Below are 22769 nucleotides of genomic sequence, written 5' to 3'. Positions count from 1 at the left end.
CTTGACGGCCACTTCCCATTCTAGGTATAACTGACCGAAACTTCAACGCATACACGGTATTTCCTCAAGGTGGGAGACGATATATTCGGCTCATTTAATAACCTCCTCTCATGGAAGAGGAAGGAAATACGGGTGGAGATTTCGTCATGTTGACGAGATGATAGATAATAGAGGGAGAAGAGACGTGGGTACAAACGGTGGGTTCGAGTGTGTTGAAACATGCACGGGTTTGAGATTGATAAAAATAACTACGCATTGGTTACTATGAGTCGTTTGGTAAGGGTTAGATTGATCTTCCTGGGCTTCATCTCTTTTATTGGTCATGGCGAGAAGCTATATATAGTGGTTAAGACATGAATATAGGTAATAGTATTATTGGCAAATATGATTATCATGTGGTGATGGAACTGGGCTTAGCTTTGGCCTGCGGTGCGGGATTAACAATGTGTTTACGCGTGTCAATTTCTGTTAATTGAGGCATTGAGGCATTGGCATTGGCATTGGCATTGGCATCGAAGCATTGAGACAAGTTGTTGAGAAATGGAGCGACCCAACAGAAATAAGCGTTTCACGTCTCTTCGCCTCACGGATTATTATAGGATTAATTCTATACGGTAAGGCTTATTTAAAACGACATCGTCTAGGCATTCCACAATAGGTACGTTCGTACTCCGTACCTACCTACTTATTTACATAGTAACTATATTTTATATACCTGTAAATCAGTGGCTGGCTGTTAACAGTCAGCCACCGTTCTGCCATCGAACGGTGTAGCCCGACGATGGCTTGCAGGATATCCGTGATAATCGAATGCCGAGAGTAGCACAATACACTACGCGGCGAGGCGAGCTGTAATCCACTCAGTCTCGCATGTGGTCAAGGAAGAGTCCTGGTTTGGATGAGACAGTAGATGAGACAATTATGTTGTTAAATGTCTCTTATGAAAATGTCTCTTATGAGTGCACCCTGACAAATTCGAGTTCGAAAAGGTTCAAGTTGATACGCTTCTTATGTAGGTACTTTCGGTATACCCCTTAGCTAAGCCTGCTGAAGATAAGGCAGGTCGCTAATCCTAGCCTTGTAATTGGGGATACTTCCTATATACCCTGCATAAGGACGTGCGTGCTAGGTACATTAGTTGATTAGGATCGTGCCAGGTGGGCTAGGCGATTGGTGACCATTGGAAGTAAATACCTCTTAGAGGGGGAGGGGGAGGGGGGTGATACATACCAGAACCACCAGCCCACTAGCCTACCAGCCCACCAGCCCACCAATACGTACTGTTATTATGTAGGTATCCATCTTGGTAGGCCCATCGTAGGGCGTTGCCCCTCTTTTAAAACCCCCCCGCGCAAGGGACTGGCCAATTCTTCGCCAGAGCTGGAACTTTCTCAAGCAAAAAGTCCATGACAGAGGTGGGGTTAATCCGTAAACTCGTTCTAACTTTTCTGAATTGTTTATATTTTAGAAATACCTCACATCATCATCACGTTGTTTCGTGAACCCCTTTTTAATCCTGATCTTCCCTCCTTGTTCCAGTTCCTACCGTCTTTCTCCCATTTTCTGGTTCAACGCATTATCATCTTCTTCGGGCCTGACTGTACGGCCGTCTAAGAAGACCCTTTTTCTACCTTGATATCCCTGTCTTGACACTGCTCCGAGTAGCTTCTAAGCATGTCTGCCTCGTCTCTTGATCACCTTGCCCTAGGTGGCCGTGTTGAATGGCTCGCGAGCCTCAACACAGCTGATGTTCCCGACAAGAATGCCCACCGGCGAACCTCCATCATCTGCACCATCGGACCCAAGACCAACTCGGTTGAGAAGATTAACTCTCTGTTAGTATAGAACTATCTATGTAGCTTCTGGAAACTAATCTTAGCTCAGCCGACAAGCAGGTCTTAATATCGTCCGCATGGTGAGAATCTCTTCGTAACGATGCCATTTTGTCACTTACTAATTTAGTCTATATGCAGAACTTCAGCCATGGAAGCTACGAATACCACCAATCTGTCATTGACAACACCCGTGCTGCGGAGCAGCAGCAGCCTGGTCGGCAAGTCGCCATCGCTCTCGACACAAAGGGGCCCGAGATCCGTACTGGTGATACTGAGCGCGGTGAAGATATTCCCCTCAAGGCTGGAACTGTCTTGAACATCACCACGGATGAAAAGTATAAGACGGCGTGTAGCGTAGAGAATATGTATGGTGCATCTCTACTCTAGATATAAATTCATGGTGCTGACAGACTCTGTAGGTATGTTGACTATAAGAACATCACCAAAGTGATCGAACCGGGAAAGATCATATATGTCGACGATGGTGTGCTTGCCTTCGATGTGCTCAGAATCAAGGACGACAAGACTGTCGAAGTACGCGCCCGAAACAACGGGTATATCTCCTCCCGAAAGGGTGTCAACCTCCCCGACACTGATGTCGATCTCCCTGCTTTGTCAGAGAAGGACAAGAAAGATCTCCGGTTCGGAGTCCAGAACAACGTGGACATGGTTTTCGCCAGCTTCATTCGACGAGGTGAAGACATCCGTGCGATTCGCGAAGTCTTGGGAGAAGATGGTAAACATATTCAGATTATTGCCAAGGTTAGTAATGAATTACCATGCGCTCTTTTCCCTTCTCTTCTCTATGGTAAACTTGATTGCTAATTAACGGGCCTATAGATTGAGAACCGACAAGGGTAAGTCATTGCTGTCTCGAAAACCGAATTACCCTTTGCCCTGAGCCATAGCTCCCAGCGCTGTAGAATAACTAGTTCGTAAATCTTATGGCCGGGAAACGCTAACAAATTATCTTTCCATAGACTCAACAACTTCGATCAAATTCTTGAGGAGACCGATGGTGTTATGGTAGCTCGAGGAGATCTAGGTATTGAGATCCCAGCCTACGAAGTATTCGCCGCCCAGAAGAAGTTGATTGCCAAGTGCAACATTGCTGGCAAACCCGTGATCTGCGCCACGCAAATGTTGGAAAGCATGATTACCAACCCTCGCCCCACCAGAGCAGAAATCAGCGACGTTGGTAATGCTGTTACTGACGGAGCTGACTGTGTCATGCTTAGCGGCGAGACTGCCAAAGGTGCGTATCCGGAGCTGGCTGTCCGCGAGATGAGCAACACCTGCCTTGCAGCGGAGAACTCCATCCCCTACGTCAGCCACTACGAGGAGATGGTCACGTTGGCAAAGCGTCCCACGAGCGTTGTTGAGAGTTGTGCTATGGCTGCGGTACGAGCGTCTTTGGACCTGAATGCGGGAGCCATTATCGTTCTGTCAACGTCTGGTGACTCTGCCCGTCTGCTATCGAAGTACCGACCGGTGTGTCCCATCTTCATGGTCACTCGTAACGCATCTGCGTCGCGCTATGCACACCTGTACCGTGGTGTCTATCCTTTCCTATTTGACGAAGCGAAGCCGGACTACGATAACGTTAACTGGCAAGAGGATGTAGACCGCCGCATTAAATGGGCCGTTGAGAGGGCCTTAGGATTGGGACTTTTGAACAAGACCGATACTATTGTCGTTGTCCAAGGCTGGAGAGGTGGTATGGGTAATACAAACACAACACGGATCGTCAAGGCCGACCCGGCATCCCTAGGATTAGGAATGATGCATTGATTGATAGATGCACTAATTGGAACAAGGAACTGTACGGAAGGTAGTTTACTCAGGTAATCTCTACGGCGTTATAAGTCGGAAGGCAACAGGACGATGAAATTGTTGCCGGTAAGAGAGGCAGCTTGAGATGATCAATATATTATAAATATGATTATATTTCATTTTCTGCGCATGGTTGCTTTACGTGGTAGTGTACGGATCCGTACATTTATTCTTCTTTATTGTGCAACATGTAGTAGGTACATGCATAAATGAGTATGATCAGATGATGCATGTGAGTAAGTGAATATGTAAAATTTATTCAAATTTAATTCATAGGATCCACTTATTAGAGCGGCAAGTGCCCCGCGTTTAGGTACTTAGGACCCCTCGGAGCCTTTCAACTTTGACTCACGCGAAATTTTGGCGGGGTCATTTTTGGTTTCCTACATCGTCTCGAGATTTGATTGATATTAGAAGTTATTCATACTTCCCTCAGCCCCTCAGCAGACTACAGTCCCGGAGGGCTGTCGCGCTTCGCCAAGATGAGCATTAGTTTCCCCAAGACAGAAGAAGAAACCGTGCAATTCTGGCGAGAGGTCGATGCGTTTCAAACTCAATTAAAGCTCACCGAAGGCCAGAAGCGCTTCACCTTCTACGATGGCCCGCCATTTGCAACTGGTCTTCCTCATTATGGCCACCTTCTAACCTCCACCATCAAGGATATTATTCCTCGATATTGGTCTATGAAGGGATATCATGTCGTTCGTCGTTTTGGTTGGGATACGCACGGCCTCCCTATCGAATATGAAATCGACAAGACCTTAGGTGTATCCGGCAGAGACGCCGTCTTAAAAATGGGCATAGAAAAGTATAATGCTGAATGCAGAGCTATTGTGATGAGGTATGCGGGGGAATGGAGGCAGATCATCGAGAGACTGGGTCGCTGGATAGATTTCGACAATGGTGAGTCGGGTCACTTGCGCAATATAAACTAGTAGTAATAAGGCACTGACGACAAGGGTGAAGACTACAAGTCTATGGACGTCAACTTTATGGAATCTTGCTGGTGGGTCTTTAAGCAGCTTCACGATAAGGACCAGGTCTACCGCGCATATCAGATCATGCCCTTCTCTACCGCACTCTGCACCCCGTTAAGCCATATGGAATCCAAGCAAAACGAGAAGACGACACAAGATCCGGCAGTTTTGATCGCCTTTCCCGTGAAAGGCAGGGACTCGTCTTTAGTCATCTACACCACGACGCCATGGACACTACCTTCTAACCTCCTTATTGCTGTTCATCCCGACTTCGAATACGTTGAAATTCTTGACGAGGACTCTGGCAAACAATATATCCTTCTTGAAAGCGGAATTTCTATGCTGTACAAGGAGAAGAAAAAGGCAAAATATAAGATCGTCGGCAAGCTTAAGGGCAAAGATATGATCGGTTGGAAGTACGAACCGTTATTCCGTTACTTCGCCGACCAATTCGCCGATTGTTTCCAAGTCATAGGCGCCGACTACGTCGAAGCCGACGAGGGTACCGGTCTCGTGCACCAGGCTCCCGCTTTCGGCCAAGAAGATTACGACGCTGCGGTCGCTGCCGGCTTTATCAGTCCAAAGCGCTTACCCCCGTGCCCTGTAGATGATAAGGGTCTCTTTACCGCTGAGGTAGCCGATTATGCTGGCCAGCACGTGAAAACTGCCGACAAGGCTATTGTCAAGGATCTGAAGGAGACTGGCCGACTACTGCTCGCAACTCAAGTGTCCCACGTAGACAAGTTCTGCTGGCGTTCCGACACACAGCTCATCAGGAAAGCGGTGTCTTCTTGGTTTATTCGGGTCACCAACTCTATACCTGATATGCTCAATAATCTTGAGTCGACTACCTGGGTCCCTTCCTTCGTTAAAGAAAAGCGGTTCACGAACTGGGTCGCGAACGCACATGACTGGAATATTGCCCGGAATCGGTATTGGGGTACGCCAATCCCATTATGGGTCAGCGAGGATTACGAGGAAGTTGTCTGCGTAGGAAGCATTGCCGAGCTCAAAGAGCTGAGTGGGTATACCGGCTCGCTAGATGACATCCACCGAGACAAGATTGATGGGATCACAATTCCTTCCAAGAAAGGAAAGGGACAGCTACGCCGTATTGACGAAGTTTTCGATTGCTGGTTCGAGTCAGGCAGCATGCCGTACGCCTCTAACCATTTCCCCTTTGAGAATTCCGAAGAGTTTCATAACGGAAACTTCCCAGCTGATTTCATCGCCGAGGGACTCGACCAAACCCGTAAGCATTGCATTTCCCACTGAAGTTATAGAGCATTGACTTGGATTTTGGAGGCATCTTATCGAGGTACCGTTGCAGCTAACTGTGTCTGACTCTAGGTGGCTGGTTTTACACGTTGAGCGTTCTAGGAAATAAGCTTTTTGGCGTCTCGCCATTTCGCGCAGTTATTGTAAATGGCTTGGTTTTGGCGGAAGACGGCAAGAAGATGTCCAAGAGCTTAAAGAACTACCCGGACCCCAAAACTGTTATTGATCAGTATGGCTCTGATGCCCTACGCCTCTACCTCATCAACTCTCCCGTCGTCCGCGGCGAGCCTTTGCGCTTCAAGGAATCAGGAGTTAAGGAGGTGGTGGCGAAGGTGTTACTGCCTCTCTGGAACAGCTACCGCTTCTTTTACGAACAGGCAGTCCTGTTCAAGAAGACAACCGGCAACGACTTCGTCGCTCAGTTACCAGAAACAACCAATGTTATGGACCGATGGATTCTTGCAGATTGCCAGAGCATGTTGCAGTTTATTGATCAAGAGATGGCCGGTGAGTCTATAACCTGTCCGAAACATAGTGTTCGCTAACCCTATAGGCTATCGTCTATATACCGTCGTACCGCGTCTACTTCTAGTTATTGACAACTTAACGAATTGGTACATTCGCTTCAACCGGAAGAGGCTCAAGGGCGCTGCTGGCTTGGATGTTAAGGACACCAAGGCAGCACTGGATACGCTATGCCAAGTGCTATTCACTTTGGTTCGGGCTTTGGCACCTTTCACGCCCTTCATTACTGAGCACATCTACCGCCTCCTACAGCCGTACCTTGGCAACGCTCTTGCGGATTATCCCAACTCTAAAAGTGTACATTTCCTTGCGTTCCCGACTGCGCAAGAGTCACTCTTCGACGAGGTGATCCAAAGAAAGGTCTCTGCCATGCAAAAAGTTATCCAGCTGGCAAGGACTGCGAGAGAGCGTAAAAATATCCAATTGAAGACCCCCTTGCTCACCCTCGTAGTTATTGCCGACGAACAGCAACTCAGCGACATCGAGGAGCTGCAAACTTATGTCAAGGAGGAGCTCAATATCCGAGACGTGATCCTGACAAACGACGAGGAACGATACGGTATTAATCTCGAGGCGAAGGTTGATTGGCCGACTCTGGGCAAAAAGCTGAAGCGCGACGCCCAGGTCGTCCGCAAAGCGCTGCCAGACCTAACGCAGGAGCAGCTTAGACAATATCTAAAAGAGAAGAAGATAACCATCAAGGGTATTGAGCTTGAGGGGAACGATATCAATATCGTGCGGGTCGTAGCTAAGGATAACCCTAATATCGTAAAAGATGAAGGGGTACAATACGAACCAGCCTTCTTGGAAGATATGATCATTCTCTTAGACACGGCATCGCACCCGGAGCTCATCGACGACGGAATCGCCCGAGATGTCATGACCCGTGTGCAGAAAATGCGGAAGACGGCCGGACTGGTTCCAACTGATGACGTCCGCATGCAGTATAGCGTTGTTTCGAATCCCGACGATATTCAATTCGAGACGTTGGTATCCTCCCGGCGATCTCAGTTTGAAAGTACCGTACGTGGGCCATTGGAGCCTATTGCGTCCGAAGGGGCGGCGGAAACTGTCATACTAGAGGAGGAGCACGTTATTAGCAACCTAACCCTATTGCTAAGGTTGTGTCGGCTTTAATTAGACTAGATAGTGAGACTATAGAATCAGCTGGGCTACGTGACCCCAGAAATTGATGAAATAGAACAAAACAAAAAGGTTGACCTCAAGAGCCCACGGACACATTTCCAACAGCTGAAAGTGATCACAATAGAATGCATTCTCCTTTGAAAGGATGTGTATGTATTTGTGATTATCTATATTATCTCGTAGATATGAGGCTTGTTCGTCAACCGTCAATTTTTTTTTTACAGTAATCCGAGTAATACTATACTCGGGGTTACTTATGAGGTAGATGATAAGATCTGAGGGCTTATCTCGTCGGTCTGTATAATAGTTCTGTGTACACTTAATAAAGTGAAAGACCGTGATATCCAATGCTGAAGAAGCAGCTGAAAATATAAGCTTGAGAAGATGGGGGTAATTATGGAATTTGAAACAAATTGTGTTTGAAGGTGAGCTGTACTATCGAGTTTGGCTGTGCCTTCGAGGCGTAAAACAGGAAAGCTAATATCATATATGACCTGGAAGGTTGAGAAATAATCTGACGTGTTCATAACGATGCCGATTCTTACCCTTTTTATGTTATCAAGATCGAAAAAGGAATAAAATCCTACCTCGTGAAGTGATCTGCCCGGTATGTCCGTACGTGTACGCGGATATGTAGGTAAAGGCAGGGGTGGCTTTGAAGGTCGGGGATTTGTTCTGAGACAGCAGATATTGATTGGCCGAATTCTAAGGAGTATCCGGACTACCCCTGAAGTTACCTATATATACATGTATTAATATGTACCTCCTGTCTTGGGTAATATCAATGTACCTAATTCCTCCCAGCGGTACTTGCGTACGTACGTACGGCTACGCGATCGAAATTGTTGAAGAGAACTTTATTCACCGTTAGGAGGATGCTAAAAGGGGCTGTCCTGTTTCTGAGTCTTGCACACGTCTCGCAAGAAATTCTTGAAGGATAACTGTCTCACCACTACTTACGTTTGTCTTTGCGGAGTGTAAAATACACAGATGCTTAATGTCTTCTTAGTCGATGGGAATTGATCAAAGAAAAGGTGCCTAATAAGAGAATAGTAATAATAGCAAGGTAGATCTGGGGGGTTTTAGCCTTTTGGGAATCGGTCCCCGAGACAGCGCGCTATCGCATTGGCCCTTATTCGCATTACGGTTCAGATTACACACACAGACTCATGCTACCTACTTACAAGCGACGCTGTAGGCCGGCGGGATCATCAGTTTAGTACCTCTTTTTGGTTGCAGAGTCATAGCACAAGCGTCTATTGCGCGGCTTGCGATAGGACTTGGGTATAGGACTTAGTGTTGCATCTCGAGGAAAACACATGATGCCACGATCATCACCGCCGCTATTATCATCATCATCATCAGCAACAACGGCAACACCATCCTCAGGACTACGATCCCCACCGTTACCGGCATCGACGCTGCAACCCTCTGTTTTTTCTCAACATTACCAACGACGACAACAGAGAAGTATTTCGGAGATAAGTACGGCGAAGAGTAATATAAATCAAAGTAAAATATTGGATTACAATCGCGGACTGAACGGAGTGGATGGCGACGGTGAAGGTGGAGATGGAATGATAATAAAGGGAAGAATAAACGGAAGCACTAGCGGGACTTTAAAGTCTAGCGCTATCCGAATCGCCGGACACGGGCCGAAAAGCGAAACCACCGAAGATACGGCTCAAGTAGGAGAAGCAGGAGCAGGAGCGATAAAAGCAGGTACGACTACGACCGCGACTGCTGCGTTAATTTTAAGCGCCACTAGTCAAAACCAAAGCCAATCTCGTTCTCAATCTCGTCCCCAAACTCGTCCACAATTGGACTCGAATCTCCATCATTCTGCACGAGACTCTGCACGAGAGCCTGCACGAGAGCCCCATCAAAACCCCCATCCCCTAATTCGTCCTAGTCGGCCGCCTAGAATTTCATCGCTTCTACCGCCGCCTCGTAGCGCCAACACGAGAACAATATCCCCTGCGATTCCGCCCGAGCGTTCAACTGATTCAGCTTTAAATCACTCGCGCAACCATTCGCGATCTAGTAGCACTGGCGGCGCAAGCGACGGCTTTCGAAACCTCAATCGCTGGTCCACGTCCACTACATCGAGCCTAGCTTCTAACCACGATCACGACACCCCCCAACCCCAACCCCAGTCTCAGTCTCAGTCCCAGTCCCAATTCCAATTCCAATCTCAGAAATCGCAACAACAACAACGACAACAACAACAACAACAAAAAGTAAAAGAAAAAGAAAAAGAAAAAGATCAACAACAGCAACAAAAACATCAGGCGTTACAATCTCCACCGCGGAAACTAGGCAGAAGACGACCTTCTAAAGATACGAGCGCGTCACCGAGAACCCGAAGACCATTATCGCCGCCCCCACCGCCTTCTTCTTCTTCCGCGCCACCGAATCTACCCCCTATCATCTCCCTTCCCCCTCTCGACGCGAATCCCGAATCGGTTGTCCGCACCAATTCTCCTGCGCAATCCATAATTCGCGCCAATTCGGCCGAACCGCAAGAAAACGCTTGGAATGACCCTACCCGCCCGAACATAGTCGCCAAAGGAAATTCTGCATTGCTTCCATCAGCGCCCCTTGTCCGTGATAGTATGTCGGAGAGGGAGAGGAAGAGTCATGCAAGAGGTCGCTCTTCAGCTACGAGAGGCAGCACCGACTCGACTCGGGTCAACCGTGGTAGCAAACCGTCGCAGAAAGCCATGTTGTCTAAAGCGCTAGGAAAGGCAAACGCCGCAGTCCAACTGGATAATGCTCAGAATTACGCTGCAGCCCGGGATTCCTATCTAGAAGCTTGCGATCTCTTACAACAAGTACTTGCTAGGACAAATGGCGAAGAGGATAGGAGGAAGCTGGAGGCCATTGTAAGTTCACTGTTATATTTTCGTCATCAACCATTGCTACTATTTCTGAAATTGACTCATTTTCTTGCAGCGACATACGTACACTAGCCGAATAGACGAGCTGGACGAGTTACTCCCTGCATATTTACAAAGTGACAAAGCCTTACCCGCAAGGCCGGAGAGCGTTGATGACTATCATGGGGTTCAGATCGAATTGGCCGGCTCCGAAGATTCTGCAGAAGGCTCGGGAGGTGCGAGGATAAATATGGGCGAGTCTCCCCCTCCGGACGCGTTCCGTCTTCGGTCCTCTCCAAATCCCAACCAGGGCCAGCCGCTGCTCCAATCCTCCTTCTCGGGGTCCCGGATGCGCCGAAACTTCGAAGGACCCTCTCTCAGTTTACCCCAGCAGGATGGAGGCTTTGTACCTGCCCCATTATCACCTCGAAGGCCGGTTTCGCCTGCTAAGCCTCCAACGCCGGAGCCCATTGTGCGGCAGGATTTCTCTTGGCCGGCTAACCGCCTAGCACCCGAGAACGGCGCGAGGAGCCATAAGCGCAATCTCAGTCACGAATCGGGATCGTGGCTGGATCCGATCGACGAATCAGGTGGTTCGACTTCGTCCTCGATTCACTCAAGGACCTCGTCGCTAGGGGTCAGGAGGAAACACCTCCGCCATACCAGCGGTAACACGGAGGCGGAGTTCGACGCTGCCTTAGACGCCGCAGTAGAAGCTGCTTACGACGAAGGATTTGAACCTATGGAATCGTACGACACCGTCTACGATGATAACAATGATTCCGATACCGTTGATGTATTGACCAACGCGAGGCGCAAGGTAGAAATTGCTAAGGAACGAGTCCGACAGACTGAACGTGAGGCGGCGATCGAACTAGCCCGGGAACGGGAGCGCCAAAGGCAGATGTCAATAGATCAGAAATCTCAAATCTTTAGCGGAGATTTCTTTGATGCTAACGATTCAGACGAAGAAGAACGTGTCTTGGAAGAGATGGCGAGGAGATCCGTGATGGAAGAATTCTCTCCTAAACATCGGTCCCAGCATTCACAATCTAGGATCCCTAGAGAATCTGATTCTAGCGGAACGACCTCTCGGACGTGGCATAGTTCGGTCGGCTCGAATCCTCCTACTTCCACAACTATATTATCAACAGTAACCGAGATGCCATTACCTGGAGCTTCTTCTAAAGGTTCAGCGCCGTCGTTGCCGTCCCCACCACGATCGCTTGCGCAAGGCTCCCCGTCACAGACCTCCCCAACGTCTGGTGTGCGCAACCGCCGCCTCTCTGGGCAAAACCCTAAGCAGCTCAAGATTGAAACCTCTAAGCTCAGTCAACCGCCATCTATCTCTACGTCTACGCTTCAGACAAAGACAGCCAGCAGTTTTATTGCTCAACAAAGACAGGCATTGTCGGCGACAACAACGCGACCCGGACCTTTTTCCATGCGTGCACCCTCATCACCTGTTAGAGGTACTAGCCCAGCAGGGGTCACGGCTCCTCCAAGCCCACCGGCGAACTTAGCAGGTCCCCAAGATCTTGAGGAACATCGAACCGACTCACCGTCCTCTGTGCGGCCTGGTATACACAAGAACTTCTCGTCTTCGAGTCTAAAGTCTCTGAGGACTCGCCAATTTTCCGTGTCGCATATCGACGACTCGGACCTCTCGCCCAACACGCCTCTTAGCCACCAAATTTCGAACACATCGATCTCTCGCCAGGCCATGATTCCCGCATTGCCTACACCGCTGGCAGCTGCCTTTCACGAGCGAATGGCGGGCGGCGTTGGTGGTCTACACCTCTTCGATTCCGATTTTCATTCTCCGACTTCCCATTCTCCTAACCAAGTTTACCATAGCCACCACCTTCCTCACAACCCTGACGTGCCAATACCTCTAGAACCGTGCCCGTCTGATACCATGCTCCGGCCTTTCTGGCTCATGCGGGCCCTTTACCAGACCCTTGCTCACCCTCGAGGTGGATATATCAGCACTCGGTTATTTATTCCTCGGGATGCGTGGAAAGTCAAGGGTGTTAAGCTGCGCGCTCTCGAAGATAAGATTGCGCAGTGTGACTTCCTAACCGCGGCGCTTCTCAAGCTCGCAAGGGTAGATAGTAATGACGCGGATGCGGTGCTCGAAGAGATGCAGAGTTTTGAGAATATTCTGGAGACGGTTCAGACGACACTTACACGCAAGCTCGGTAACGAGGTGGGCACACAAGGCATGACGCCTTTCCGAGAGGACAGGGAAGCCGAGGCTGCGCCGCCGGTGCCACGTAGCGCGAGCGTTAGCGGAAAAGGAGGTGCATTTAGCTGGCGAAGGCTGAGAAACAAGGGCTCGGCTGCTAACATGACCAACGCATACGGGGGGAAGACTAACAGTAGTGGAAGCGGCGGGCCTGGCGTAAGCGAGAGAGATATTCCGAGCTCGATAGGATCGGGATCTATACCAAGTTTACCCTTGACAGCCCACCCAAGCAGTCGGCCTGCGAAGAGGGATCCCGCATCGGTCAATTTTGACGGGCCGTACGGAAACTATATGGCGAGCTTAGCACGATTGTTTGACGCTGCACAGACGGTTGGTAAGTACTCCAACAGCTCTACGTTTCCCTTCATGTATACTGGATACTAACGATTTACCAGATCAAATTGCGCGTCAAGTTGAGGACCCTGGCTTACGCCATGCGGACAAAACTCAAGTCGGGCTCGAGCTTTGCACCAGACACGCGGCTGAATTTTTTGGGTTTTATATCTGCCGGTTCGTACTGGCTGACCTGGCGATGCTGCTTGATAAGTTTGTCAAGAGGGGCAGCGAATGGGTGCTTACATAGAGATGCACACGATGCGGATAGCTCCTGCTTATATCAGGAGTAGATTATGTTGGTTTCTATCGATATTCTAGGGAAAACGTGTGACGAAGGGATGACGGTGCTAGGAAGCACCCACCGGGATGGTGTCACAATGAGATTCCCCGAAATAAGTTTGGTGGTTATGATCAGCGCTTGATAGGAAGAGGAGGATTTACGGGATTGCGGCCTGGTACTGGTCGATATTCGCGAGGAGCGCAACTATAAGTTCGGACTTGCGAACTAAATGGCCGAGGAAGGGTTCATGTTGGCGACACCATATACGCGCCCAACTTTCTTTAACGTGTATTTCAAAGGCGCTGGATTATATCCCCTGGCTGGTCTTATGACTTGATGTAAGATACCATAGGTCATTTACTGTCTGATCTTTGCTTCAGTTCGCCAAGCGATGTATACATGGGCGACGGAGCACTTGTCAGGATTCTAGATCGCGTCGCGTGTGTTATATAGAGGCGCGACGACGACACTCTATAATTGAACTTTTTCATTCAGGGGGGGCGCGCTGTAAATCGCGCCTCATTCATATTAAGTCATTAGTCTCGATTGGTTTGGATTTTGTTGGAATATGTTTATAGCGTTTGACAACATATATCGACGGTATCTACGAACGCTCCAGAGATATTACCATCACCGCTTCTCTCCCCCTGTCCAGGTGGGTATACATCACGCCGTAGCCACCTCCACAATCGTCTTGTAAAATTGCGCCGGATCATGCGCAAACCGTCCCAAAAACAGCCCGTCCACCCCATCCTTCAGCCGTGCGAAAAGCCCCGGCCCAGCACTCCCCCCATACAGGATCCTCGTGCTCCCCTTCCGACTCCGCACACACTCCAGGCCCCGGATCGCCCGCGTAACAGCAACCACGTGCTCCGCGCCCGCGGGCTCCGCCGCACCGATCGCCCAGACGGGCTCGTAAGCTAATACCACCTCCGCGGTGGTAGGGAGCGCGGCGAGCACAGCTTCGACTTGCGTTCTGCATTCGTCAATGGCGACTCTAACACCTGCTTCCCCGTCTGCCTTGGAGCGCTCCCCTATGCAGATTAACGGGATTAAACCGTTCCGTGCCGCGGCCGCCGCTTTACGCGCTGTATCAGCGTCTGTTTCGCCGAAGATACGGCGGCGCTCGGCGTGGCCTAGTTCTACGATGCGGCAGCCTACTTCGGCGAGGACAGTAGGAGATACTTCACCAGTGTAGGCGCCGGTGTCTTCGTAGAAGGCATCTTGGGCACCGGGGAGGATGGGAATGGGGGAGGGGGAGTGTTGGAGTTGGGTGATGACGGAGGTGAGGGTTATGTGGTCGGGAATTATGAAGATGTCGATGTTGTTTAGGGGGGTTGAAGGGGAAGAGAGGATTTGCAGTAGCTCGTCGACGTATTGCTTTGTCCGGGTGGCAGAGAAGTACATCTTTGTGGAGACACCGACGATGCGGCGACGGGGTGTGGGTGCGGGTGCGGGTGAGGTCATGGTTGGTGTGATGTAATAATATAATGTAATGTAGTGTAACAATTATCGATTTTGGTTTGAGGCTAAATTCGAAGAGAGGCGTTAAAATAAACAGGATTACGGGTTACATGTAAAAGTTGTCGAGATTAGCGAGGCGGCTTTATAGTGTTGAATCTGGAAATCCGGTATGTGGGTTCGAGAGTTACCTCTAACCTAGAATCTTTCTTAGGTATTGTACATGTACGCAGGTACCTCTTAAGCTACAGGTTTACTTACATGTGAGTTCCTGACTTGTCTGTCTTATGAGATCATATGTTATACAGCTAATGCATTACTTAATCCCAAATTCCGAAAATAATATGTCAACAGTCACCGAAGATATGTATGGTCCCTTAACTTTGTTCGACTACCTACGTCTCGGCTCGGGTAGATGCAGTCTACCGCTAGCGTTCCGTTTATATTTATCTCTTTAAGCTTTCGGGTATCCGGACCAGTAAGTCACAGTCCCATCAGACTAGACTATCTTACATAGGTATTTACCCGAGTCTGCGTTTGATATAACCAGTGCACACTTAGTTGACTTATAAATATTAGGCTGGACTACTCTATCCCCCCTTTACAGCAAGTAGTAGATAATAGAAAATCCCGCATGACATATGTCCCCTAGATGAATAGCGCGTTCTAGTTTACAGCGATTTCTCGAGGTCGCTGATAACATCTACCTTGGCGGCGCTCGCGCTCTTCTCGTCAAATACGTAACCCAGCCACTCCTTAGCTAGTCTGCGCGCGAGCTCCAAGCCGATGACCCTCTCACCCATACAAAGGACTTGGGCATTGTTGCTTAGTACGGCTCGCTCTACAGAGAAGCTGTCGTGGGCTGTGACGGCGCGGACGCCCTTGATCTTGTTCGCCGAGATGGCAACTCCTAGGCCTGTACCGCAGATGAGCAGGGCCCTGTCAACCTTGCCATCAGCTACGAGCTGTGCTGCGGCCGCTGCTCGGTGCGGGTATGCTGTCTTGTCATCTGCTGAGAGACTGCCAACGTCTACGATAGACTCGACGCGGGGGTCCTTTTCGAAATCCTCCTTGATCTTGCTCTTGTAGCCAACACCGGCATCCTGTGTGAGTGATGCTTAGTATCGTGATGAAATGTTACATATGAGTGGGCGAGTGGGAGAGTGGATGAGTGAGTATAAGTGAAAAATATAAGTAAGAGAAATAAGAGAAATGAGAGGTATCGAAGGGAAAACAAAGAAAAGAACTCACGTCGGCTCCGATGGCTACCTTCCACCTGGGTGAGGCGGCCATTGTCGTAGTTTCCTATCGTCTAGCGGGGATGTAATGAAAGTGTATGTGATTAGGCAGTCGGGACTTGGAGACTTCCAGGAACTCAACGGGCGTTGTTCTACTCCTGCGACTTGTGATACTCGGCAGGACTTAAGAAGTAAGGAAGAGAGAGTGTGTGACTTCCTATTATTCGATACCGTTGCTTCTTATTACTCGGTACACTAGACCCCCTACTGCCTTGTTGTAAGACGTCTTAGATAGTACCTCCCCTGGAAAGCTACATAAAACAAGCACATTCTTTCTGTTTGTCCTAATCACTCCTTCCCAACCGTTGTCTCAAACAGACGTTCTTCCCCCAAACCGGTCAGAGTGACCTTCCAAGTGACCCAAGTGACCCAAGTGGGGTCGCTGGAATATGGTACAGCTGTGGTGTTAGTGGTATAAGTGTATAGGCAACTTCTCGGATTACCCAAAAGGGCAATCCGATGGCAAATATCTGAATTTACCCCTACGGTTCGCGCTTCGCATTTCTTTCTCGGCATAGTCATTCGTAATACACCCTTTCTTCACCCCTCCTTCGGTAATCATGCGGACTACGAATTTTGTCAATACCGTCGATACCTATTCCCCCTAGGTCCCCCTAAGTCCCCCTGGGTCCCTCTATGTCTCCCCTGCACTTGAGTTAGCCCCATGGGGAGAGGGCCTGGACGCCTAAATGGAACCTAGATGAACTTGGATGGAACCGTCATTTACGAAATTAGGAGCCTTGTTGCCAAGTAATTTCGGAGAAGGTCGTTCAAGCTATAGGCGATGCGGTATATCATCGTCAGCGAACACAGGAGCTAACACTATGGCTCGATGGATCGATGGGTCAAAACCTGTGGTGTTGCCTCTTACGGCAACCCTTTGCGTTCCCCATGTGTTCCCATACGTTCCTATACGTTCCCATACGTTCCATAATCCTGAATCTCCATAATCCTGATCTTTCACGTAATAGAACCAGTCTTATTCGGAAACCCCTTTTCTGAGCTCGAGCTTCTACTGCCTTTGTTCGACGTGATAGAAAGAGCCGCTCGCTCGCCGAGTTTTCACGAGTATACATTGTCCTGCAATCTCACTTCAGTCTCTGCTAACTCCCATCTCATACCCATTCATCAACACCGTGGAAATGTCAAAACGCCACTTATATCATTCCTCGGATGGACTTGTTACCAAGTCTATTAGAGGTCTCATTTCCTACAACCCGTTACTCAGCCTGGATGAACCTAACCGAGTGGTATTTGACACGGCATACAATAAGTCTAATGTCGCTATAGTCAGCGGTGGTGGTTCCGGTCATGAACCTGCCTGGTCCGGTTACGTTGGTCAAAACTTGCTCGCCGCCTCTGTGGCCGGCGACATATTTGCTTCTCCCAGTACGAAGCAGATTCTTTCCGCTATCGACAGAGTACCTTCTGAAAAAGGTACTATCTTAGTTATTACCAATTATACCGGCGACTGCCTGCACTTCGGGTTGGCAAACGAGAAAGCCATTGCCAAAGGCCACAAGTGCAGAATGATTATCTGCGGAGATGACGTGTCCGTTGGAAGGAAAGGTAGCCTGGTTGGTCGGCGAGGTCTAGCCGGACAGTTAGGCGTTCTTAAAGTACTGGGCGGTGCTGCTGGTGCCGGCGGCTCTCTCGACCAGGTGTACGATCTAGGCGTTGCGTTCTCGCAGCAGATCGTTTCCATCGCAGCCACACTCGACCACTGCCACGTTCCCGGACGAGCAGAGTTCGCGATGCTGGGAGATGACCAAGTGGAAATCGGTACTGGGCCTCACAATGAACCCGGCTATCGGAAGCTCTCACCTGCACCGTCAGCGGAGGAACTCGTTAAGGTACTATTAAAGTACTGCTTAGATGAGACAGACCCCGAGCGGGGCTACGTAAAGTTCAAGCCAGGGGACGAGGCCATTCTTCTTATTAGCAACTTCGGAGGCATGTCGTATCTCGAGATGGGAGCGCTGCTAGACGATTTGCTTGAACAGTTGGCGAACAATTGGAATATTGTGCCGGTGAGGATAAGCAATGGCTTCCTCGAGACGTCTCTGAACGCGCCGGCATTCTCGATTTCCATCGTCAACGCGACGGCCGCCGCCGAGAACTGCTCATACTCAGTCGAGGAGATCAAGTCCTTTTTCGACGCTAAGACCAACACATACTGGGAATCCATGACCGGTTCCCAAGCGATACGGCGTAGCAGAAAAGAGCAGTTCGTGCAGCCGCCTCCCGAGCCTCACAAGGTGATTGAGGAGGGAAAGGACCTGAAAATTGACCCCGCTCTGCTGGATAGGATGCTTCGTAGCGCTTGCAACGAGTTAATAGTCGCGGAGCCCGATCTGACTAAGTGGGACACGATCATGGGCGATGGCGACTGCGGTGAGACGTTAAAAACAGGCGCAAGCCATCTCATCGCCGCGCTCGACAAGAAGCTTGCAGCCGAAGGTTCCGTCATCGCTGTGCTCCAAGAACTCGAAGAGATTGTCGAGGGTAAGATGGGCGGTACTCTGGGCGGTATCCTAGGTATCTTCTTCGTCTCGTTAAGGACGGCTCTCCAAGAGAACGTTGCCATAGCTAAGACCGAAGGGCTTCCGAAGCTGTGGGCCAAAGCCGTCCAGACGGCCTTGGATAACCTGAGCCGATACACACCGGCTAAGGTCGGCGACCGGACGGTCATGGACACCCTAATTCCATTCGCGGAGGGTTTGCGCACGGGAGATCTTGCGGGTGGCGTCGAGGGTGCAATCAAGGGCGCCGAACTTACCAAGACGTTGGCGCCAAAACTCGGCAGAGCGACTTATGTCGGCGCAGATAGCAGCAAGGAGCTGCCTCCGGACCCCGGTGCTTGGGGTGCCATGGTCGCTATAAAGGGCTTACAGTCGGGTATATAAGTGTAACTATATTGGCCGTGGTATACCTATACCTGAGTATTTAAAGTGTATATGTTGTCGTCGGCATGTCATGTACCTACATAAGCTAGCGAATACCTTTTATTTTTGGGTATATTTGGGTGTATTTGGGGGATAGTAATTTTATATATTATATATTGTTAAAATATTAAAGTATGAAATGAGGTATTATGAAGTTTGGTGGTCAGATTTTTATTTTGACCTGCTTGCTTACTGCGGATAATAAGACAAGACAAGACAATTATCCATGTCTATAAAACCCCGATATAACTAATGTTTGTTTAATACTCTAAACTCTCTCCCTTACTCCTCTTCACGCCTCTTCACGCCTTACCGGCGCTACCGAGCCAATGCATATACTGTTCGATAGCAGCCTGCATCCTGTCGGTACCCGCCTCGATGACGCTGGTGAGGGGCTTCCCCTGCATCTCCTCCTGCACGGCGGCGTAGTGTTTGTTCATGCCCTTATTGATGTTGACCTTAGACACGCCCGCCTTGATACATCGCTTGAAGATGTCCTCGGTAAAGGGGTCCGCGCCGTGTAGGACTAATCGCACACGGTCGCCTACTGCCTTGTTGATCGATTCCAATCGCTCGTACTCTAGCTGAATCCCCCGTGGCCCGTATTCCCCGTGCACGTTGCCGAAGGCCGGTGCTAGCATCTCGATACCTGTGGCCACGAACTCTTCTGCCTGTTCGGGAGTCGTTAGAATTGCTTCTAAATCGGCTGTTTCCGCCACGCCGTCTTCTCCACCCTCGATCCTGCCGGGCTCGGCCTCAGTAGTAATCCCACGCTCGTGACAGTACACGGATAATTCCCGGGTCAGTGCCAGATTCTCATCTTTCTCGTAGTGGCTCATATCGCACATGATGCTATCGAAGCCATCTTCGATATCAGCCGCGCGCCGCACTAATTCCGGCGTTTGAGCGTGGTCCAAGTGTAGACTGACGGGGACCTTGGCGTTATGTGCAGCATCGGCGGCGGCGCGCACGAGAGATGCGCCGGCGTATTCGATGGCCCAGGGGAAGAGGAGGACCATGGCTGGGGATTGGGCGGCTTCGGCAGCGCGGACGGTGGCGATTATTGATTCAATGTTATAGCAGCACATGCCTGGCACAGCGTACCCGCCATCGCGGGCTTTGTTGAGGATTGCTAGGGAGCGGTTTTTGGAGAGTTCTGGGCGGACCATGTTGATTGTGGTTTTGGTTGGAGTTGATTTGCGCCGAGGGATGTGTAAGTGGGAGATGTGTAAGTGAGAGATGTGTAGGTGGGAGATGTGCAAGTAGTTTGTTTTATTTACTACTATTCAGGTAGTTAGTACCTATGTGAACCATATAACTAAGTGGTTATAGATAGTTAGTAACTATACCATAGAGCGAACAAGTAAACTAGTATATTATTATCTTATTAGTCTTAGTTTCTAGGTTACCTAGTTATGTTAGGTATGTATGTATCTATGACCACACACGGAATTATACCGTCGCGAGCCACCGCACACCGGCATCTCTCCATCTCCAAGAATGAATTAAGAGGCGTGCCGCTGTAATTAGTGGAGAAATAAACGTGGGGTCACTTACCCATTGACTCGCTCTTATTAGTGGTGATAAAAACCTGCAACTTTACAACTTTGCCATTTTACCGAGGGAGACGGCGCAGAGGGATCAAGGCTATTCGCCGGTATAGTTATCAACCGAGCCATCTCGGTGTAACCATATGGTGTGTGTAGATGAATGTATGTATACTTCGTACATGTCTACCCCGTTTCTACTAGTGGGCTAATAGACGACTGGACGACTGGACGACTGGACGACTGGACGACTGGGCGAGTAAGTGGATGAGGCAGGCGGAGAAAGGGGGCTAGGGTCAAATAATAATAGTAAAGGCTGAAGTGACGCTCCCCGCCTCCGTACCCGTCTCCATTCCCGGTAAAGATGGGGGGCAGGCACCTTATACACTTCAGCCGCTGCTAGGTCCTATATGGATTGTACTTAGTCCGAGTTGACAAGTCGTCTTCAAATTACCGGCCGTGTGGAAGACGGCAGGCTAAGCTTTGTTTTTGCTTTTTTATTTCATCTACGTGTACATTACTTGTATACTCGTTTTTATACGGAGTCTACAACAAGAGGATAGATAATATTCTAAGCAATTTTTTGTCGAGTAGTGTTTAAGTTGTAGACATGGCGAGCGCAAAACCAGAAGTCTCGTTCATCGGCCTAGGAGCCATGGGCTTCGGCATGGCGACCAACTTGGTCAAGCAGGGGTATAAGGTGACAGGGTTCGACGTCTGGCAGCCGACGCTGGATAGGTTCCAGGCTGCTGGAGGCAGTATTGCTACAACGCCGGCGGAGGCTGTTAAAGGAAAGGACTACTGCGTGTGCATGGTAGCGACGGCGCAGCAGGCTCAGGCCGTGCTCATTGAAGGTGATAATGCGGCACTCTCCTCGTTACCTGAAGGGGCCGCTCTGCTACTCTGCTCGACGGTGCCGTGCGAATATGTCCAGGCTCTAGAGAAGCAACTTACCGAGTTGGGACGGGGTGATATTCGTCTAATCGACGCTCCTGTCTCGGGAGGCGCTGCAAGGGCTGCCGATGGTACCCTGTCAATTATGGCCGGAGGCTCGGACGAGGCAATTGAGAAAGGCCGCTTTCTCTTACAGGAGATGTCCGACCCAAAGAAGCTCTACATCGTCCAGGGCGGAGTCGGCGCCGGAAGTAATATGAAGATGTGCCACCAGGTCCTTGCGGCTAACCAAATCCTCGCCGCAAGTGAAGGATTGGGGTTTGCGAGTCACCTCGGCTTGGATCTTCACTCCACAAGCCAGGAGATTATCAAGTCGGATGCCTGGGCGTGGATGTTCGAGAACAGACTGCCGAGAATGCTCGATCCCGAATTCAAGCCTGTTGCTAGTGCCCTGACCATCATCCTGAAAGACACAGGTATTATTACCTCAGAGGCAAGACGTGCCGCATTTCCCACACCCATGACAAGCATAGCAGAACAAGTATACTTCTCCGGTCTCGGTCGCGGGTACGGCCCAGACGACGACAGTAGTCTAATCAGACTATACACGGAAGGCAAAGGGAAGATAGGACCGGTAAAAGGGCTAGCTGAAAACGACGAGTCGAAGCTAGCCCTCGTTAAGGCACTATTTAGAGGAATCTACCTCTGCTCTGCCGCAGAGACTATTGCCTTCGCAAAGAGATGTAATCTAGATCTAGATCAAGTCTTCGAGCTCTGTGTAAACGCGGCCGGAGGAAGCGCGATATTGCAGACGGTTGGACCGGACATCATTAAGCTTGCTCGAGGAGGACAGCTATCGGTTGGGGATAGCCAGGGGTTAAGGGAACATGCGCAACAGCTTCAAGAGGCTGTTGAGGAGGCCCAGCGGTTAAAGGTGCCGGTGTATCTCGGTAGTCAGGCGCTTACCCTGACGCAGTTCGCGCTACACTTTTCCTCTGAAGAAGCTTCAGATGTCTCAAGAGCTACTGTTGCGAAAGCATGGGGTTTATAAGACCGATGTCTGTACTTGGTAGTATATGCTGGAAGACGCAATGTGGGCTGTAAGTAGCTAGGTATATAGTCATGTATATAGAATACACTTACTTCATAAGGAGACTGCCTGGAATAATATAATATAATATGAGAGGGTGAATATATGGGACTTACATTCAGGTAAAATTAGATGAATTTATTAAATTACTCCATGTCTGCTGACAGTGGATCGAACCCGGACGATGAAGATACCTC

The 22769-nt window shown here is 49.6% G+C and overlaps 8 protein-coding genes across 8 annotated transcripts; 5 read left to right on the top strand and 3 right to left on the bottom strand.

Annotated features, from left to right (window-relative positions):
• Positions 1–1390: 1390 nt before the first annotated feature.
• Positions 1391–3798, top strand: F5Y00DRAFT_242639 (pyruvate kinase). The gene is made up of 6 exons (XM_048008549.1): positions 1391–1835; positions 1885–1915; positions 1974–2200; positions 2255–2597; positions 2676–2692; positions 2816–3798. The coding sequence occupies exons 1-6, from the start codon at positions 1675–1677 to the stop codon at positions 3624–3626; spliced, it is 1590 nt and encodes a 529-aa protein (XP_047862969.1). The 5' UTR covers positions 1391–1674; the 3' UTR covers positions 3627–3798.
• Positions 3799–3968: 170 nt separating this feature from the next.
• On the top strand, positions 3969–7693 carry F5Y00DRAFT_127874 (isoleucyl-tRNA synthetase). The gene is made up of 4 exons (XM_048004163.1): positions 3969–4571; positions 4635–5897; positions 5996–6430; positions 6477–7693. The coding sequence occupies exons 1-4, from the start codon at positions 4151–4153 to the stop codon at positions 7583–7585; spliced, it is 3228 nt and encodes a 1075-aa protein (XP_047862968.1). The 5' UTR covers positions 3969–4150; the 3' UTR covers positions 7586–7693.
• Positions 7694–10317: 2624 nt separating this feature from the next.
• F5Y00DRAFT_254307 (uncharacterized protein) lies at positions 10318–13304 on the top strand (the record flags this gene model as incomplete). Its single annotated transcript, XM_048010149.1, has 9 exons — positions 10318–10479; positions 10550–11379; positions 11410–11479; positions 11516–11740; positions 11780–11826; positions 11857–12580; positions 12623–12854; positions 12891–13055; positions 13117–13304. The coding sequence occupies 9 exons, from the start codon at positions 10318–10320 to the stop codon at positions 13302–13304; spliced, it is 2643 nt and encodes an 880-aa protein (XP_047862967.1).
• A 350-nt stretch (positions 13305–13654) lies between these two features.
• F5Y00DRAFT_127903 (mitochondrial triosephosphate isomerase) lies at positions 13655–15177 on the bottom strand. Its single transcript, XM_048004164.1, has one exon. The coding sequence runs from the start codon at positions 14802–14804 to the stop codon at positions 14004–14006; it is 801 nt and encodes a 266-aa protein (XP_047862966.1). The 5' UTR covers positions 14805–15177; the 3' UTR covers positions 13655–14003.
• A 3-nt stretch (positions 15178–15180) lies between these two features.
• Positions 15181–16461, bottom strand: F5Y00DRAFT_242627 (ribose-5-phosphate isomerase B). The gene is made up of 2 exons (XM_048008548.1): positions 16050–16461; positions 15181–15901 (listed from the first exon to the last, which is right to left on the bottom strand). Exons 1-2 carry the CDS (start codon positions 16089–16091, stop codon positions 15470–15472), a joined length of 474 nt encoding a protein of 157 aa, XP_047862965.1. The 5' UTR covers positions 16092–16461; the 3' UTR covers positions 15181–15469.
• A 681-nt stretch (positions 16462–17142) lies between these two features.
• F5Y00DRAFT_127852 (dihydroxyacetone kinase) lies at positions 17143–19187 on the top strand. Its single transcript, XM_048004162.1, has one exon. The coding sequence runs from the start codon at positions 17239–17241 to the stop codon at positions 19000–19002; it is 1764 nt and encodes a 587-aa protein (XP_047862964.1). The 5' UTR covers positions 17143–17238; the 3' UTR covers positions 19003–19187.
• A 9-nt stretch (positions 19188–19196) lies between these two features.
• On the bottom strand, positions 19197–20464 carry F5Y00DRAFT_242624 (aldolase). The gene has a single exon (XM_048008547.1). The coding sequence runs from the start codon at positions 20208–20210 to the stop codon at positions 19344–19346; it is 867 nt and encodes a 288-aa protein (XP_047862963.1). The 5' UTR covers positions 20211–20464; the 3' UTR covers positions 19197–19343.
• A 108-nt stretch (positions 20465–20572) lies between these two features.
• F5Y00DRAFT_127840 (NAD binding domain of 6-phosphogluconate dehydrogenase-domain-containing protein) lies at positions 20573–22758 on the top strand. The gene is made up of 2 exons (XM_048004161.1): positions 20573–22573; positions 22626–22758. The coding sequence occupies exon 1, from the start codon at positions 21199–21201 to the stop codon at positions 22531–22533; it is 1335 nt and encodes a 444-aa protein (XP_047862962.1). The 5' UTR covers positions 20573–21198; the 3' UTR covers positions 22534–22573; positions 22626–22758.
• The last annotated feature ends 11 nt before the right edge of the window (positions 22759–22769 follow it).

The sequence above is a fragment of the Daldinia vernicosa genome (genome assembly GCF_022497035.1).
Source record: "Daldinia vernicosa strain CBS 139.73 unplaced genomic scaffold F5Y00scaffold_38, whole genome shotgun sequence".
In the NCBI taxonomy this organism is placed as follows: domain Eukaryota; kingdom Fungi; phylum Ascomycota; class Sordariomycetes; order Xylariales; family Hypoxylaceae; genus Daldinia; species Daldinia vernicosa.
The sequence above is the reverse complement of the archived record's forward strand: the minus strand, read 5'-3'. Positions and strand labels throughout refer to the sequence as shown.

What these genes read in the sequence shown, in the direction of transcription:
- F5Y00DRAFT_242639 (XM_048008549.1), top strand. Translation starts at nt 1,675, where the DNA reads ATGTCTGCCTCGTCTCTTGATCACCTTGCCCTAGGTGGCCGTGTTGAA. An exon ending in GTTGAGAAGATTAACTCTCT is followed by an intron (nt 1,836 to 1,884) that starts GTTAGTATAGAA and finishes ATCTTAGCTCAG; the next exon opens with CCGACAAGCAGGTCTTAATA. An exon ending in GTCTTAATATCGTCCGCATG is followed by an intron (nt 1,916 to 1,973) that starts GTGAGAATCTCT and finishes GTCTATATGCAG; the next exon opens with AACTTCAGCCATGGAAGCTA.
- F5Y00DRAFT_127874 (XM_048004163.1), top strand. Translation starts at nt 4,151, where the DNA reads ATGAGCATTAGTTTCCCCAAGACAGAAGAAGAAACCGTGCAATTCTGG. An exon ending in CTGGATAGATTTCGACAATG is followed by an intron (nt 4,572 to 4,634) that starts GTGAGTCGGGTC and finishes ACAAGGGTGAAG; the next exon opens with ACTACAAGTCTATGGACGTC. An exon ending in TATTGATCAAGAGATGGCCG is followed by an intron (nt 6,431 to 6,476) that starts GTGAGTCTATAA and finishes CTAACCCTATAG; the next exon opens with GCTATCGTCTATATACCGTC.
- F5Y00DRAFT_127903 (XM_048004164.1), bottom strand. Translation starts at nt 14,804, where the DNA reads ATGACCTCACCCGCACCCGCACCCACACCCCGTCGCCGCATCGTCGGT.
- F5Y00DRAFT_242627 (XM_048008548.1), bottom strand. Translation starts at nt 16,091, where the DNA reads ATGGCCGCCTCACCCAGGTGGAAGGTAGCCATCGGAGCCGAC. An exon ending in AGGTAGCCATCGGAGCCGAC is followed by an intron (nt 15,902 to 16,049) that starts GTGAGTTCTTTT and finishes TCACTCACACAG; the next exon opens with GATGCCGGTGTTGGCTACAA.
- F5Y00DRAFT_127852 (XM_048004162.1), top strand. Translation starts at nt 17,239, where the DNA reads ATGTCAAAACGCCACTTATATCATTCCTCGGATGGACTTGTTACCAAG.
- F5Y00DRAFT_242624 (XM_048008547.1), bottom strand. Translation starts at nt 20,210, where the DNA reads ATGGTCCGCCCAGAACTCTCCAAAAACCGCTCCCTAGCAATCCTCAAC.
- F5Y00DRAFT_127840 (XM_048004161.1), top strand. Translation starts at nt 21,199, where the DNA reads ATGGCGAGCGCAAAACCAGAAGTCTCGTTCATCGGCCTAGGAGCCATG.